This window comes from Sycon ciliatum, unplaced genomic scaffold (assembly GCF_964019385.1).
Source record: "Sycon ciliatum unplaced genomic scaffold, ocSycCili1.1 SCAFFOLD_292, whole genome shotgun sequence".
Classification (NCBI taxonomy): Eukaryota; Metazoa; Porifera; class Calcarea; order Leucosolenida; family Sycettidae; genus Sycon; species Sycon ciliatum.
The window spans coordinates 134,857-152,356 of NW_027044553.1; the positions used below are offsets into that span (position 1 = coordinate 134,857).

Sequence of the window (17,500 nt, forward strand, 5' to 3'; positions counted from 1 at the left end):
GCCCATCCTGGCATCCATGCATTCAGTAGCACTACGTTACAACCACTCTGCGTAGGATACGGCACGGTTCCGAGGGGATTATCACTTTTTTCAAATTCGCTTTTCAGGCACACTCTTCCTCAGCCTACTCAAGCTCAACTGATGAGGGGTGAATTCCCCGAAACACTGTGTATTGAGCAGGGAGTGGTGCTTTCTTTCAGGTTTGCCGAGTGGAAGGTGCGACGTGCTCCTCGTGTGCTCCGGATGGCAGTCGTGAGTCAGTCAAGTGTCAAGTTCGGCAAGAAGCGTGTACTCCTCGTTGGAGCAACCAACTAGTACATTTACTTCATGATTAGTACTTCTACAGTACTAGCATTAGATAAACCTTGACCTTGTTATAGTTCACGCGTTGTTGTTGGTTTCCCAACGGACCGGGGCTCTACCAACAACCGTGGATGGTTGTAGTATGGACGGTCACTGTGTTCCGAACACGTTGTCCTCCACGTCCTTGTTTCATGCTGTCGAACCAGCAACATGACATTGTGTGAACCACTGATGACTATGACTGCAGTCCACACAGACACACTACTCAGTATGCGGTTGAGTTGCTCCCAGCACATCAGCACGTCGTCCCTACATCCCCTATGTTTTTGTCCTTTTCCTCGTTTCTTTTTGCTCTCCACCTGTTTTCCAGTAGGGCTGTGTCAATAGTAAAAGAAGAAGAAGAAAAATGTCGCCTAATCAGATTATCCCAACTGCTGACTGCTCCGCCATGCATACTGTCTGCGTGGAAACTACCTATACCAGGCAGCAGTAGGCAGTAGTACACTACAGGCAATCGTGCGGTCTACAAGACTATTAACACTACCTAGTAGGCAGTGCAGCGGTCGTTCCTAAAAATAAAGGTGCCTTTCTTTTTAAAAAAAGTAAAAAGGACCAAGGAACTACAAGTTACACTATAATGTCCACTTACACCACCAGTTACTAAATCAGCAACAATCAGCTCATGCGATAACATTGCACGACACTGACCGACGGTACTGACGTTCTGGCTAACAGCTCTAGCACATCTTGGATGCGCACTCCAACAGCCTTCCACCTTGGAAGGTTCTAAGTTATAGAAATAACAAAAGGTCGTGCAGCTGCTTATCATGGTTGCGCTCACCTTCCCCTCCTTATGTTATTTCTATAATTTAGAACCTTCCAAGTTGGAAGGCTGTTGGAGTGCGCATCCAAGATGTGCTAGAGCTGTGAGCCAGTTAGTTGTAGAACGTCAGCACCGTCGGTCAGTGTCGTGCAATGTTATCGCATGGGCTGATTGTCTAGTAAGCGGTGATACATAGGCCTCTTTTACGTGCAAACAGAATACAATTTACAGTGGCATGGCGATTGGCGAATGATTAATAATAATAACTTTATTAGAATGACCCAAAGGCAAATCGCCTATCGAGGGGTTTACCGCATTGAATGGTTGTGGTATGACAAAGCAAAGAGGCAACCACTGTGTGTGTATGTGTGTAGAACACAACACCAAAAAAGAAAACAATTGTACGTGTAAACGTTTAGTAACTGTTTAGTAACTGGTGGTGTTAGTGGACATTATACTATAGTGTAACTTTCAGATCCTTGGTCTTTTTTACCGTACTGGCAATATATGTTGCCGCAGTGAGGCCATGAAGCGTTACATTGGCACATGTTTGCCGCACGCAGGGCGTTACATGCAAAGTCGCACAGGAGCCGTTACACAGGTTTCTATATTGCCGCAGTCCTTTTTTTGCTATTGCCGCATCACGTTTTGCTATTGCCGCATCATTTTTTTGCTTTTGCCGCATCATTTTTTCTTTTCATCCACATTGAAGGCACAAAACTTCAGTTGCTATCCAACTGTTACAAACCCGACGGCAAAGGACGACAACGATATCAATAGAAGACTGTATATTTTAACTATCAGGTACACAATGGTACACGTGCTTTCACAGTTTTCAGCCTTTTTTTTGCAGTGCAAACTGCAATGAAAAGATCGCCGCACCCCGCCGGACGCGCGTTACGAACTCAACGAAAATTTGTCGCACTAGCCTGGTCGCGCGTTACGCCGCACCCCCCTGCGTTACGCGTTACGCGGCAACATATATTGCCAGTACGGTACTTTTTATAAAATTAATAATCCTTGGCTCTCCATCCGATCGAGTTCATGTTTTTATTTTTTATTTTATTTTTTTATAACTGGTAAGTGTGAAGGTACTAGGTGCCTTTCTACTCGAACTCGTGACCACTTCGATGACGTCTGACTATGTCTATGGTTGAATTCGTCACTATTCTATAAGCTGACTAGCAGCACCCCCGCCAGCGTTGCCTGGCGCATGGCCGAATGTGGCATGTGGGTGAAGCAAGTACATGAACAGCACACGTGCTCAGCACGTGGTGGTGGCCAGACCGCTGAAGTCCTGGTGAGGGAGGTTCTTCATCGTTGGAAGGAGAAGGAGGGACGTCTGTTACGCCTTCGGGAGGCTGGTCAGGGTTGTCCATCACCTGGTGGCGGATGAAGCGGCTCAAAAAATTCATAAACTTACGAACAAAAGTGCGATGCGCTCTTCCCCGCAGATCAGATGCAGAGTGCAGTCAGTGCAGATCTTTTGTATCCTTTTGTTGCAGATGTTTCTATTTGCAGAGAACGGTTCACGTGGTCCGCAGCGCTTGTGCGGCTGCTAGTGCTACCTGAATAGTATGGCCTAGGCTAGGTGGCTACATGATTCGCACGCTTCCCGTGCTCAGTGCTTCTGCGCGCGGCTGCTACTGCTACTCGTACTGATCGTGTCTGCTATGTATAACTTAAGTATAAGCGCTACCATGTACCACCGGTGCACCGTACCATGTTCGCACGCTTCGCGTGCTCAGCACGTGGTGGTGGCTACACGATTCGAACGCTTCGCGTGCTCAGTGCTTCTGTGGCTGCTTCCGCTACCTACACGATTCGCACGCTTCGCGTGCTCAGTGCTTCTGCGGCCGCTAGCTACACTGTGCTACACTGTTCGCACGCTTCGCGTGCTCAGGGCAGCGCTGCTCCGCAGCGCTTCAGCGTGACACAAAAACACACGTCACAGGTGCCTCTTCTTTATAAGGAGCGTGACACACACACACACACACACACAGACACACGTCACAGGTGCCTCTCTTTTATAAGTAAAGATATTTCGCCAACAGTTACACGCTTGCAATGTTTCTGTTGGAATATGTACGAGCATACATGTAGATCGAGGAACTAGTCGTCGCATCACACATACTGTGACATAGTATAATAATTCGTCATTGACTGTTAGCGTTAGCACGTGAACTACAGTAGTCTACTCAATCTTGTAGATTGTCACGCATCATGACTCCACAGGTTTGATTGCTTCGTTACATGATTTACTTCCCATGCACACCTTTCATGTATCGTTGTGGACATGGAAATCCAGTCGATTGACCGGGGCCCGCGCCCTCAGTGCGTACAGAGCATGCCGTGCCTGATCCCATGCGACTTGTAGATCTACCAGCAAGGCATGACTGATGATTGTGTGTACTGCTTACCCAATGGCTGCATGGCCAGCGCCCTGGAGCCGCTAGACGTGCGACCGGATTTCCATGTCCACAACTAACGTTACTTTACATACAATGATACCAAGAGTACATAACCCCCCAGAGTGTGCAACTCCACTATGGCCAGTATGGGGATATGGGTGCTGTCCCGACAGAGTTTCAAGTTGACGTCATTTTGGGGGTTATGTACTCTTGATCCCACATCACTCATCAGCCGCATCTGACGCCTGATCATGGGGTGGTGCATGGTGGCGTCCCACGGAAGCGGAAAGGTGGTTCTTGACCAGGGAGTTGTACGACTCCTTGTTCTTGACCTGCCCGGTACGCGAACCCGTAAATATTTTTTGTACTCTTGATGATACTGTCACATGTAGCACGTACTGAGTAGCCCTACTTAAAAAGTAGTGTCATGGCGGCGCTGGAGGACCTCTCACCTATCTTGTAAGACAATAGTATTATTAGTTGAAGCATAATTCTTGCACTTGTCACGCATGTCCTGCACTTCTTTACACATCTAGCAAAAGTTACTGTTTGGGGAGCGAACACTTTCCTGTCTGCAGTTTACACATCTGTAAGGTGCGAAATAGCTCTTGCGAGGCACTAGCTAGCTGCTGGTCCTTATTCCTGAGCATTCTTCGAAATTCTTGCCTATTCGTCTAGGGTAACTCGTGCCCATTTGCTGATAACAGTATCGCCTTTCTGTTCGCCATAACTATAACCATGTAAACCATGTATACGCCCGTCGCAAGAGAAACACGCAAATCTGCAACTGCACTGGATGTGCACCCACAGATTTTCTCTTATAGTTATACTCAAAGTTATAGCAACGATAGCAAACAAGATCTGAATGAGACAGAGCAAGACTTGCGCCAGATAACTGTCTGACCCACACGACTGTAAACTGTCCAATCCACACAACTGACGAAGGCATGTGAATCCACCACCAATGCACACCTGGTCTACACCACACGGAGTACATCAGCATAAAACGGCCAAGACAGTTACCGATGCACACCCTACACTTGCAATAAGCACACTACACATCTCATGTCACCTTATACTCATCACATTGTCATTGGGTTCGTATTTTGCTGAGAATAGTGCCCCGTCTCCAAGACTAGTATTACTATTAGTATGCCTTGAGCAAGTGAAAAATAAAGCCCCCTATTGAACAGTGCCCCCCCCCCCCCGCAATCAAGCGCATGTGCAGGTTTGGTATTCTTTTGGTGATGCCCTTGTCCATGTCATTGAACTGTTGCCGGTTTCAGGTTCAAAATCGCAGTTCTTGCTGCAGTCGTGACAGTTTACAGTAAACTTTAGGCTCTGTTTTTCTTCGCCTTCTTTGTTTTATGGGGGATGACCGGAGGATGTACCCAGTGTGCTGACAGTGCTCGACACCGCGGAGGCATAGCGTAATACAGAACAACAAGGACAATCAAGGCTTGTTTGCTGCTGAAACGAGCCTTGATTGTCCTTGTTGTTCTGTATGTGTAGGATGACTGAACAAATAGTGCCCTCTCTCTCTCTTTATCAGCAAGTGGTACGGCAGTGCATTTACAGTTCTATCTCTCAGTGTTACCATGACAACAAACCAAGAGCTCAAGAACAAACGGTGGAGCACATACATACACCTGGGGACAGGCTAACCTAAACCGCAAACAACGAGTACGGAATCAGACAACAATACAATGTCATATTGGCTCGGAGGCACTGCCCACGCAAAGCCCGTTAATAAAAAGCATAATTATGCTAACAATCCAATATCAAAATATTACAATCAAGTTGTTCGAACATCGAAACTCACAAAAGGGGAGAACTCGGCAAACGAGGATATCAGCCTGCGTGCATGCAATGCTAACATAACGAGTATGTCATCCTGATGAAAGCATAATGATGTAATTGCTTTGACCGACGCACCGGAGAGAAAGAGAGAGAGAGAGAGAAAAAGAGAGAGAGAGAGAGAGAGAGAGAGAGAGAGAGAGAGAGAGAGAGACAGAGAGAGAGACAGAGAGACAGAGAGAGAGACACAGAGAGAGAGAGACACACACACACACAGAGAGAGAGAGAGAGAGAGAGAGCGAGAGAGAGAGAGAGAGAGAGAGAGAGAGAGAGAGAGAGAGAGAGAGAGAGAGAGAGAGAAGGAAAGAAAGAGAGAGAAAGAAAGAAAAGAGGGATAGATAGAGAAAAAGAGGAGAGAAAGAGATAGATGGAGAAAGAGAGAGAGAGAGAGAGAGAGAGAGAGAGAGAGAGAGAGAGAGAGAGAGACAGAGAGAGAGAGAGACAGAGACAGACAGACAGACAGACAGAGAGAGAGAGAGAGAGAGAGAGAGAGAGAGAGAGAGAGAGAGAGAGAGAGAGAGAGAGAGAGAGAGAGAGAGAGAGAGAGAAAGAAGGAAAGAAAGAGAGAGAAGGAAAGAATAGAGGGATAGATAGAGAAAAAGAGGAGAAAAAGAGATAGATAGAGAAAGAGAGAAAGAAAGAGGCAAAGACTCAATTCCAAACGCTCACTCCCTCCTCGGCGTCCTCCACCATGCCAGCTCGAGCCGATCTGCTTTCGTCGTCCTCATACTCATCGTAGCCGTCGACGAGGTCGAGGTCCTTGGACTGACCGAAGCCGGGAACTTCGATGCTTGGCAACGACGGGTTGTGCTCGTCAAGATACTGCGCGAGGAATGACTGCGTTTAGTGTGTCTTGTCAGGGAAACGTCAGACGGCAGTGGACAACACTAAAAAAATTCTTAATTTTTTTGAATGACTATCAATTTGTGTGCGCATCGCACTCTCCTCTAATATTTTCGCTGCATGAGCACACACACACAAATGCATGCAAATGCACATGGTCGGGCATAAACACATAGGTATGCACAAACGGACATGTGCACACACAAACACGCATGTGCACACCCACACACATGCATACAGATGTAGGCACACATGCACACACACACGCACCTTCAATTCCACTTCCACATGCCGAATCGCTGAAGTGATGATAGCGAACAAGCTATGTTAGACATAGCAACTTGTGCTACACACACACACACACACACACACACACACACGCACACCCCCCCCCCCCCACACACACTTGTTATTGTTCCCAAAACTGGCCGTGCGGGCTTTGAGTAGGATACAATTGGATCTCTGGGTTTGGCTCTGACCAGCTCAGCCAGTCCTTCAGTCAGTACTGGGTTGACGTATTTAGCGAGGTACTCCTTAGCTTCTTGCCCCGTCAATGGTTCCAGAGGTTCTGCCATGGAAGACAAGAAAAAGAATAACAGTAAGTGATTGTACATGTGTCTGTTTAGAATGGCGAACCGTCGACAGCATGTTACAAGGCGGAACACGTGCTGTATTTGAAAACAGCGCTCCCGACAACTGTCCTCCGCGTCTCGTAACATGCTGTCAACCGATCACGAAGCTATCATACACACAAGGCTTATCTGTACTGTGTGTCAGTTTGTGGGTGTTAAGGACGAGGAAGAAGGGGGGGGGGGGGGGAGAGACATAAATGTACTTGGTCCGCGTCAGCAATATTGTCGCTTATCTTTGGACAATTTGAACTTTGACTTTGGACATGAACGCGTGCACTTGAAGTGATTAACTTGGTACAATGGACGGTTAGGTATAGAATGACAACTAGCTGTAAGGAATTTATTGTCCAAGGAAGGGTTCCTACTTTTTTCGGTCCTCCTCGTCGCTGCTCTCGACGCTGGGGACAATTTTTTTTTGCTCAGGATCGACTCTCTTGCTTTTGCAAGCTCATCTCTCCACCTCTCCGCTGCCTGGCTATTTTCTAAAGAGAAGTCGATCGTGACGGTCGCCTTCTCTATAGGACTTCGCATGGGCAGTACGACAGCCTGTGTGGTTCAAATCAGACGCCGTTCTTTGCAAGATTTTACTTTTGAACGACGACGACGACGACGCGTACAGTACTTGCAAATCTCCACGATGCGCTGGATACTCCGAGCGTTGAGTTGGAGGTAAGGGAGCTGAGATCTCAGCTTGACGAGCGATCCCTGAGGTGAGCGATCTCGGCCGTTCAGCAAAAAATGGAGCTGATTCCGAGTAGCCGATTACTTTCTTGTGGCTTGCGCTGCTCTTGCCTGCACAGCGTAACCAGATAATCTATTTTGATGCGGCGCTGTATCAATTAGAATCACCCACCCGTCGCTTTCGAAATCCACTCGAACTGTAGCTAGACCTTTCAGGTACTAGTAAACTAACTTACTAACCAAAATTGGGGTGAAATGGGCTGCCAAGTGAACTTTGGCGACATATAAACAAAGCTGAAAGATAAGCGACAATATCGCTGACGCGGACCAAGTATACTCAATTCCTGGCCACCAATTCCCGATTGACTGTGGGTAGCAGCACGCCTTGAAAAGTCCCCTCAGGTTGCCGTGTAGAAGCTGTGCCTGGTGCCTTTCGCTTCTCAAGCCTGGTCTTTTAAAGTTTATCCAGCAGGCCTGCAAACGCAACCATTGTGCATGGCGGACTCACTAAACCTGCATCAATTGTTGCAGCTCTGCCTGTCCTGGACTCAATAGGCGAGTATGGCAAAAGGCAGGTGAGTATGGCAGGAGAACAATCTCAAAAGCTATATATTTCCCCATTCACACACACACACACACACACACACACACACACACGCATACACATGCACACACACACACATACATGCACGTACACACGCACGCACACACACAAACACATGCACACACACACACACACACGCACACACCTCAGACCTCAGACACCTCAGACATGCCCATCGCGGGAGCGATGATAGCGAACAGCTATGTTAGACATAGCAACTTGTGCTGGGATAACACCATTCAACAGCTTGCAAGGCTGATGAATTGACCGCCACTATTTTTAGCCTGGTATCCACCACACAGCTGTTTGAAGTGACTTTTTCTGGCCAGTGAATCCCTATTTTTCATTTTTCCATTTTTTTTTCTTTTTTTCTACACACACACCACACCACATACTCCGGCATACACTGGCTGTTGGTAACCACCCAGGAGAATGAAAGAAAAGTCAGGAAGAGTCTGAGAAAGAGAAGAAAGACGTGTGTGACCATAATCGTCGGGAATCGAACCCGCAACCTATCGATTGGAAATCGCTGCACATACCACTGCACCATATGGGACACACACACACACACACACACACACACACACATACACACACACACACACACAAAAGCAAAGAACCCAATCCGTTCCCTCACCATCGGAGAAGAAGAAGTGAATTTCACGCTCAGCACTGGACACGCTCTCACTACCATGGAAAGAGTTGACAACGTCGTCTTGACCAAACCGGGCACGTAGCCTGAAAGGAAACGAGACATAGGGACAAGATCAGCTGGCAAGAGCATGTCCATGCATGCGTGCACGCACTCACACACATGCATACATACATACACAAAGACATCTATACACACCCACGCACCCACACATACACACACGTACATACACACATACACATACACACACACACACACACACACACACACACACACACACACACACACACACACACACACACACACACACACACATACACACACACACACACACACAAACGCACAAGGACAAACAGCCACTAAACATCGGCTTACGTTCCAGGCGCTTCGGAAACGGCAACGGACGGCTTCGCAGGGCCCATCAGCAGTCTCCAGATTTCCACTGAATTTAGTCGACCCAAGACCAGCACCTCTACAGGACCACTAGATAATGCACATGCATACAAACACACACACATGCACATGCACACACACGTGCACACACACACACACACACACACACACACACACAAACACACACACACACACACACACACAAACACACACACACAAACACATGATGAGCCAATTAAAACACGACAAGAAAGACGGAAGCGTGCCTCAGGCGCGATGTCCAAAATAAAAAGAAACAGAGAATACACTACAGTCATATGTGCCTGGATACGGCAAGTTTTGCCCTGAGAAACTCGGGTGAGGGTTACCCTTGGCGGGTACTGCCAGCAGAAACATTGGCAGAAAAGTATACAATGAAACCTGTCTAAGACAGCCGCTCAATGGACGTTCAAAACGTGGTCTGTGTTACCAGGTGGTCCCCTCATCCAGAGTCATTTGACTGGAAATAGCATCCCTAGGACCAGGTTTCAGTGGTCTTTTAGGACAGGTGGTCACTTTATCCGAGTGGTCTTCCCTGCGACACGTTTTACTGTATTGTATTGTGTTCTACAGTGCTGCACAATGAAATCCAGTCGATGCACTCAAGTAAGCGCCGCGCGTTGTGCAGCCCCAGACCTACGAACACTGCCCTGTGGAATGGTGCAAGGCACACACTTGCGTGACGCAACTGGATTTCATGGAGCAGCACAGTAGTATGTTACTTGGGCAGTCCCAACAGACCCTAAGGTCTTCTCACAGGCACCGGCTCATGTTCGCACAGAGAGGCGGGCAGAACAACTCCCCCAGGCCTGAGTGAAGGTATGACCGCAGGGGAGGGGCGGCGGTGGTGATGGCGGTGATGGTGATGGCGGTGATGGTGATGGCGGTGATGGTGGAGGAAGTTATAGTCTTACCTGCTCATGTACGCGCAGAGGCGTGGGAAGAACGACTTTCCCGAGTGCTCCTGGTAGAACTCTGCGCACTGCTCGGCAGTTAGGTGCAGTCGTCGTTGCTGAGAATTCAAACACAGCCAACGCAAATACACACACACACAGGCGCACACGCACACACACACACACACACACACACACACACACACACACACACACACACACACACACACACACACACACACAGAAAGTGGTCAGTCAACAGCTCACCAATTACAGGTAAGGCCAAAATAAAAATAAACTTGTTTAGGGTCGGCAACCCCCAAGAAACAAACTCGGTCGGCCGGGAAAAAAGGATTTTGGACAATTTTTTGGTTGCTATTATCAATAATCCTGGTGCTTACATCATATACGTGACGGACAAAAGCATAGGAAACACAAGCCAGCTAAACATAATTATACTGTCTTGTTTCAATCATGTACATATAGTACTTCAGCACTTGATGCATATGTACACAACGTACAGTATCTTTTCGTGGTTGTAGCGCTGCCTTAGCCTACAGTAGAGTTACCATAACAACCAGCGAATATCACATTATGTTTTATGGTCTGATGAGTGTTTTCCGAACACGAAACTCGGAGTAACGAGAACGGCTTTTCATCTCTGTTGTTCTGCCTAGTGTACACACACACGCACAGTACATGTAATATACACATGGTATGGATCAATGTCACAGTTGACTGTGTACTGTAAGTCGACAAATTTTCGGCCAACTCAAATTTCGCCCCCCTCCCCCCCCCCCCCCCCCCCACCTGGCTAAAACAGGCCTGTGGCGCCTGTGGTGCCTGTATACACTGTCACACTGAACCTTGCAAAACAAAATTTCGGCCAAACACGATCAGGCCGAAAGTAGCCGAAAAAATTATGCGCCGAATGTTTGTCCACCTTACAGTACTCCTTACAGCCTGGATATCCAGCTAGTCCTGGATATAGGCATGCTGCACGCATGCATGCATGCATGCAAAGGGGCGGCTTCGCCAGGTAGCTAGTAGCTTACCTACAGGCTCCCCAGGCAGCTACCGTGTACATATGCGGACCGAAACAAGTTTCAGAATTAGGAGAAAAATGGCCTCGGTCGGCTGACCTGAAACAAGGCTATTTTTTGTTTCGGCCGGAAAGCAAAGATGACAGTGATCATTATTCTCTGCTAGCCCCCCCCCCCCCCCCCCCTGTGACTCCCCGCTCTTTCAGGGGTGTCGGACACGCAACGGTCACTACGGTATTGACTGTAGCACTTTTTGCCCCAAGTAATACACTGATCTGGGCTCTAAATTTCCAAAATGTTTGGCTCAGCAACCCCTCCCCCACGAGTAAATTGTACTTCAGATGGTTGACCGTACCACACTAAAATACCTTCTGACGCCACTGTGCACAGCCTGCTGTGGCTTTGATCTACGCAAAACTGAACTTGTAGTTCCTTGGTCATATTCTTTCCCGTAAATTTATCCTCAGGAGTGAGCCCAGCTTTCGGGATGTCCTCCAGCGCTCGTCAATTCTGTCTACAGATCGACCCAGCTCTGTCCACTCAGTTTTGGTGTTGTTGACTCTCAGGGCCCACTGCCCGAGAGTGTGGTCTATGACCGGTTTGAGCTCTGTGAGCCATTGACGACTAAGGCTTATGAAATCGGTGTCATCTGCGTAGACAAGCTCAAATGGAATGTTGATGACAGAATTGACGAGCGCTGGAGGACATCCCGAAAGCTGGGCTCACTCCTGGGCGACATTGAGGATGTGACACGTCGCAGGCAATTGGCCGAGGCTGCATTCCGATCCATGTGGTCTCTTTGGAAGCGCCGAGGACTGATCCGAGAGCCTCTGCGTATGAGGTTGTACTGCGCCTTTATCATGCCGATACTTCTCTATAATTCAGGCACCTGGGGCCTGACGGTTGCTAGCGAACGCTCCCTGGACGCTTTCCATAGAAGGCAGCTCAGGTCACTTCTCGGCATCACATGGCCACAGAAGATTAGTAATTTGGCGTTGTATGCCCGATGTGGAGTGGAGCCAGTGTCGGACTTGATCTGAAATTCACGCTGGAGTCTATTCGGGCATGTGCTTCGCCTGGGTAAGGACATGCCAGCACGATTGAGCATGGAGCAATACTTTCAGGCACCCGAGGGGAGGTACCGTGGGAGGCCGAGGGTGACACTACCAATAAAGCTCCACACCGATCTGTCCCAGTCGAACAATGGGCACCGCGGAGTGTTGAGGACTTGCGCCGTCTGGAGCGGATTGCTGTGGACCGTCCAGCATGGAATGCGCTGGTGAAGAGTGTTTGTGCACACCCTCGTCACGAGTAGAAACAGCCATGGCACCCTTATAAACTCATAACAACCATTCTATAATAATATTACTATTTGAATCTTTTAATAATTATCTGGCAACTCAACCTCATACGTATAATTATCTGGCCACCCATTGACCATGATGCTACATGAGGAAACAATAGTAATGACATTTTTCCAATGAGACCAATTTTACGACGCTCCGTGTTACTGAAGGACTAACTTCGATCATTGGTTTTGTAGAGCCCCATTCTCTAGGAGCTGTCTACATCTGCTTTGTTTCAATGTCCAGCATAAGCGAACGTGTGGATCAAGCATAACTGCTTGGTTGACGCTGCCGCGGGAATGCGTATAATAATAATAAATAATTATTTATCCTCAGCTCTCATCTGAATCAACATTGGATGGACATGCAGCATCTAAAATTCTCACCCGAAGAATACGAAAACCGTTTTGGCAGATCAACTCCCTCATGTTGCTGGTCATCGTGATAACGTCGGGCTTCAGGATAGCCAGTGTCTTTTCTATGCCCGGGCCCTCCATTCTTCCTCCTCAATCTGCCGACTGCTCAGCACGGCTCTGAACGTTACGTGTATTGCTTAGAGGAGGCGAGCTCCGCTTACTGGACACCGGTCAATTCGTCCTTGCACCGCTGAAGATCGGCTTCGACTATTCCGCTATGGATTTAGTTTCTGGAAAAGCAGGCCTCTCTCTCTGTGGTATCCAAACGTTCGCCGACACCCTGATCTCCGACTCAGCCTCAGGGGTACGTAGATGGTAGTACTCGTTCACCGAATGTGTTCAGCTGTTCGCTCGCGCTGGGGACTGTGACAACGGAACCCACTGCCACTGGCTATCTCATGAGCTCACAGTTTAGCCGGCTTGTTCGCACATCTACCCATGAATGAAGGGACCCGCGTACCGGTGCTCATCTGCCTGGCCAGACCAAATAATTGTGTAGACAAGTAAAAAAAAGGATAGCTCTTCCTCCCTCGAAAATTGATTCGGAGTTCTGTCCGCTTCTGCCTCTACTCCACTCCAGTACTTCAGTGGTTGATTCAAACGCCTGTCGCTCAGCGCCAGCCGTCGCCGTCATCATGGTCATCACAGCGCTGTATTCCCGGTGCATGGACCATTCGTGATGCCCTAGCCCCTGCTTGCGTCGTTGCGATTCGCGACGTAACGTTGCGTGTTCTTGTGAATCTTGACGTCGTCAGGATAGGAGTCCACCAGGCTGCAGCCTGCAGGCCAGGTACTACTAGTACTACTAGTACTAGGTAGACATGATTGTATTTTTGTACCATTGGCATTGATGCATCGCACGCGTTGGCGCGTCGCGTTCCCAAGGATGTTGTCAAGGAAACGGCGACTACACGGACACTGCATGAGCATGAGCAGCATACAGTAGCGAAAATAATTCTGCTCCGGCCTCTGCTCTGTCCACGGTTTTGGATCCAGCTAGCCTGCTGCTGCCGTGCTGGGCTGCCGCTCCTACTCCTACAATTAATTTAATTCAATGGAGTACTACTTAGGATCCTATCAATCCGACCTCTTCGGCGCGACCCAACTGGGGTTAACCTGACGCTGGGGCTGGGCCCGGCAGCCTGGGCTAACATTGGGCAATGATTGTCCGTTTGATTTGCAATGTGCTTGAATTTCTATCAAAGGAGATCAGAAAACTGCATGGTCTGGGATGGTCCTAGGCCGGGAAGCTTTTATTCTTTGTTGCAGAGGACCATTCGGGAAATCATCATCAGGGCACCTTTTTGATAATCTTCCCTTTTCTTTTGTTCAGAGCTTGATTGAGATCAGAGAGTCACGAGTACTGCTCTTCTCTGGTTGAAACCAACAGTGTTGGCAACACACCTCTCTCATCTTTAGGTTTTGCTACTCTGACAATAGAATACGGTTTTGAAAGCAACACAAAGGACATAATATGCATCTGGTTTACAGAAAATATGAGGTTGTAGGCTATCTGTTATATGGGTAATATTCTATATCCTACGGCGGTACATGAAGTTTGCAGGCAGTAGAGAGAGAGAGAGAGAACACAGAGAGAGAGAGAGAGAGAGAGAGAGAGAGAGAGAACAGAGAGGCAGAGCATGTATAATGAGAGAGGAGACGACAGAACAGGAGAAAGGAAAGGGTGCGACTAGACCGCACACTCCAGACAGTGTGCAACCCAGAAAATACAATGCTCAATTCAACAAGGCAATTTGATAGGCTGCAGTGCGATTATGTTCATGGTATTGGGATCAACTTTCGAGTTTCAGCAAAAGTCAAATCATAGGTCACAAATTATTTTAGTCTTCTAGCATGTCCTAAGTTGGGCAGTGGTGCACTGGACGTTATACTCTCCACAGGGACAGGCTTATTGGCATATGTTGCTGTACTGAAAAAAGGCTTCTGGTCCACGTACTGTAACGGACGCATTGCAATGCACTGCTTTATCTGTTACTTGATCAGGAATGTCGTATCCGCTGATGCTTGTTATTGAGACGGGAAAAGAAGGTTGATAGCCGGCCGGAATACAGCCTTCTGGCCCACATGCTGTAACAAACACTTGCATGCACTGCTTTACTTGACTGGTTGTCACGTCCGCTAATGCTCGTTATCGGGACGGTAAAGGAAGCGTGATGGCTGGCCGGAATACAGCCTGCTGGCCCACATGCTGTAACAAACACTTTCATGCACTGCTTTACTTGACTGATTGTCACGTCCGCTAATGCTCGTTATCGGGACGGTAAAGGAAGCGTGATGGCTGGCCGGAATACAGCCTGCTGGCCCGCATGCTGTACAAGGGACACACTGGCATGCACTGCTGCTGTGCTTGATCAGGGAACTAAGCCACGTCTGCACCGACGCTCGCGGTCAAGACGGGACGGGAAGCGTGATGGCTTGTCGGAATGCAGCCCGATCAACGATCACCACGGCACGCTCGGCATGAGGTCATTCTCCGGCACGGCTTGCTCCTAACACTGGCTAATAGACGCATCTTGCTCCCAACACTGGCTAATGCACAGTTACAAATGTAAGAATTCATCAGCATACTCGTGATACGTCTTCAAACAGCACAAGTGGGCAACTCTAGACAGCAGTGATCAGGCTTCAAACAGAGCTCCGGGTGTTCGAGTCAAGACGTCACAGTAATTGCCGCACACACATCCATAGTCCACAATCATACTCCTGGTATACAGTAGAGCCCTTTTACCCCTAAAAGAAAAAAACTCTAAACAGGATTCCGGGTGTTTAAGTCAGGACTTCACGACTGCCGAACGGGCCACCGCAGTGCGTTCACAATCATTCACAATCGGACTGCTGTTGTATCAGCCTTGTAGCCCTCCACGGCAAGCTCGTTACCGCGTTGACGACCGGCTTGCACGCGGCCACGATCATCCCTCAGCGGTGCCCCACAGCCAGGCCGTCCAAACATGCTGTCTAGTGTTGCCATGTGCTGATGGAGGGGGGGGGGGAGAGAGTGAGTGAGAGAGAAACAGAGAGAGAGAGAGAGAGAGAGACAGAGAGAGAGAGAGAGAGAGAGAGACAGAGAGAGACAGACAGAGAGAGAGAGAGAGAGAGAGAGAGAGAGGGGGGGGGGGGGGGAGGGAGAGAGACACACAAACGCACAAATGCAAACACACACACACACACGAAGTACAGAAGACAAGATCAGTTTAGTTTGTCCTGCTTGCGTCAACACGAGCTGTACGTTCTATTTCCGCACTTCAGTAACTCCACTTTCCCTGTGAGGTGTGTACTGTTCTACACATGCATCACAGACTACTCACTGCATACCACACACTACTCACTGCATACTATTCACTATTCACTGCACATTATTCACTGCACACTACACACAACACACTACGCATTTCTCTGTTTGCGGCATCCATACAGCATAGATAGCCACACGGGGTTTCAACCGATACGCAGGTCAACAGGGGGTCGAACACTGATCACACCGGAGTTCAAAACCCAGGAGTTCAAACCCGAGAGTTCAAACCCGGGAGTTCTAACACGGGATTTCGAACCAGGGAGTTCGAGCCCGGGAGTTCAAACCCGGGAGTTCAAACCCCCAAGCACTTGCCTCGAAAACACACCAGACATAACACTCCACCACCCACAAGGAGCTCACGGTATGCAAAGCGTGACCTGCATTCAGGCAACTACATCATTAAACGTGTTAATAGTATGTCGCTCATATGTACAAAAGGGCGCGCCATCGACTGCTAGTGTTGCGACATTAAATACTTGTATAATTCAACAACAACAACCACTACAGAATACACCAACAAGGCTGTTTTATTATTTATTTTTTATTTATATTTACTAAGAACACAACCCTATAGTATTGAGAGACATGTGGAGACGTACACAAAACAAGACACAGTGGATGTAGGTACGACTGTACGTATTTAGTAGAAGTACACGCTCACCTTGGCTGTTTCTTCTTTCTCACGTGCGCGCGCTTCGTCCTTGATGCGCTGCCGTTGCTCCGCCTGCTCCGACAAGTGATCATGCAGTTCCTGCTTCTCCATCTCGGTGCGACGCCGCGGGGAAATCGGTGCTTCCTGAAGCCGCCGCCGACGACGACAACAACAGACACAGAACAAGCGGAAAAAATAGAGCAATTCAGTATTGACCCTGTGCTGCTACTGCTGTTGCTGCTTCTACACATGTGCAACAATGCGTACAAAGCTACAGAGCAGATACTTAGTATCATCACCAACAAACAATCACAAAGCCACAAACATCCACAACTCTCCATCATCATGTCTGTACATGTATCATCTTGAACTCTCCAGGGGTGGAGGGATGTGGCCTCATCTGTATCACCACTCCTTCCCCAGGAATCAGTCCCCCGTTGCTTCCCTCACCCTTTGAACGAGAACAGAAGGTCCACGCTATCAGGTTTCCACTCATCCATCCAAGAACACTATACTATAGGGTACGCCGTAAGAAGGACTTAGGCCTGTGGGAATTCCCGATTCAAAATTCAATATTCACAAGTTGAGGGAATGGAAAG

General features: G+C 48.4%; 2 protein-coding genes across 4 annotated transcripts in view; both read right to left on the reverse strand.

Moving 5' to 3' along the window:
* Positions 1 to 5,453: 5,453 nt before the first annotated feature.
* On the reverse strand, positions 5,454 to 13,556 carry LOC135830416 (nucleoside diphosphate kinase homolog 5-like). The gene is made up of 6 exons (XM_065342673.1): positions 12,907 to 13,556; positions 10,153 to 10,250; positions 9,182 to 9,289; positions 8,792 to 8,892; positions 6,690 to 6,805; positions 5,454 to 6,231 (listed from the first exon to the last, which is right to left on the reverse strand). Exons 1-6 carry the CDS (start codon positions 13,015 to 13,017, stop codon positions 6,046 to 6,048), a joined length of 720 nt encoding a protein of 239 aa, XP_065198745.1. The 5' UTR covers positions 13,018 to 13,556; the 3' UTR covers positions 5,454 to 6,045.
* Positions 13,557 to 14,345: 789 nt separating this feature from the next.
* The window catches only part of LOC135830415 (splicing regulatory glutamine/lysine-rich protein 1-like), a 16,663-nt gene continuing 13,508 nt past the window's right edge, over positions 14,346 to 17,500 (reverse strand). For all 3 annotated transcript variants that reach the window (XM_065342670.1, XM_065342671.1, XM_065342672.1), the window contains 2 exons: positions 16,911 to 17,045; positions 14,346 to 15,928 (listed from right to left, as the gene is read on the reverse strand). In XM_065342670.1, the coding sequence (XP_065198742.1) occupies positions 15,779 to 15,928; positions 16,911 to 17,045 (285 nt within the window). In that variant the 3' untranslated portion in view covers positions 14,346 to 15,778. The remainder of the gene's footprint in view (positions 15,929 to 16,910; positions 17,046 to 17,500) is intronic.

Excerpts from the sequence above, each read along its gene's own strand:
- LOC135830416 (XM_065342673.1), bottom strand. The coding sequence starts at position 13,017 with ATGGAGGGCCCGGGCATAGAAAAGACACTGGCTATCCTGAAGCCCGAC. Across the intron at positions 9,290-10,152 it reads CTCTGCGCGTACATGAGCAG|TGGTCCTGTAGAGGTGCTGG; the intron begins GTAAGACTATAA and ends TGCATTATCTAG. Across the intron at positions 8,893-9,181 it reads GTTTCCGAAGCGCCTGGAAC|GCTACGTGCCCGGTTTGGTC; the intron begins GTAAGCCGATGT and ends GTTTCCTTTCAG.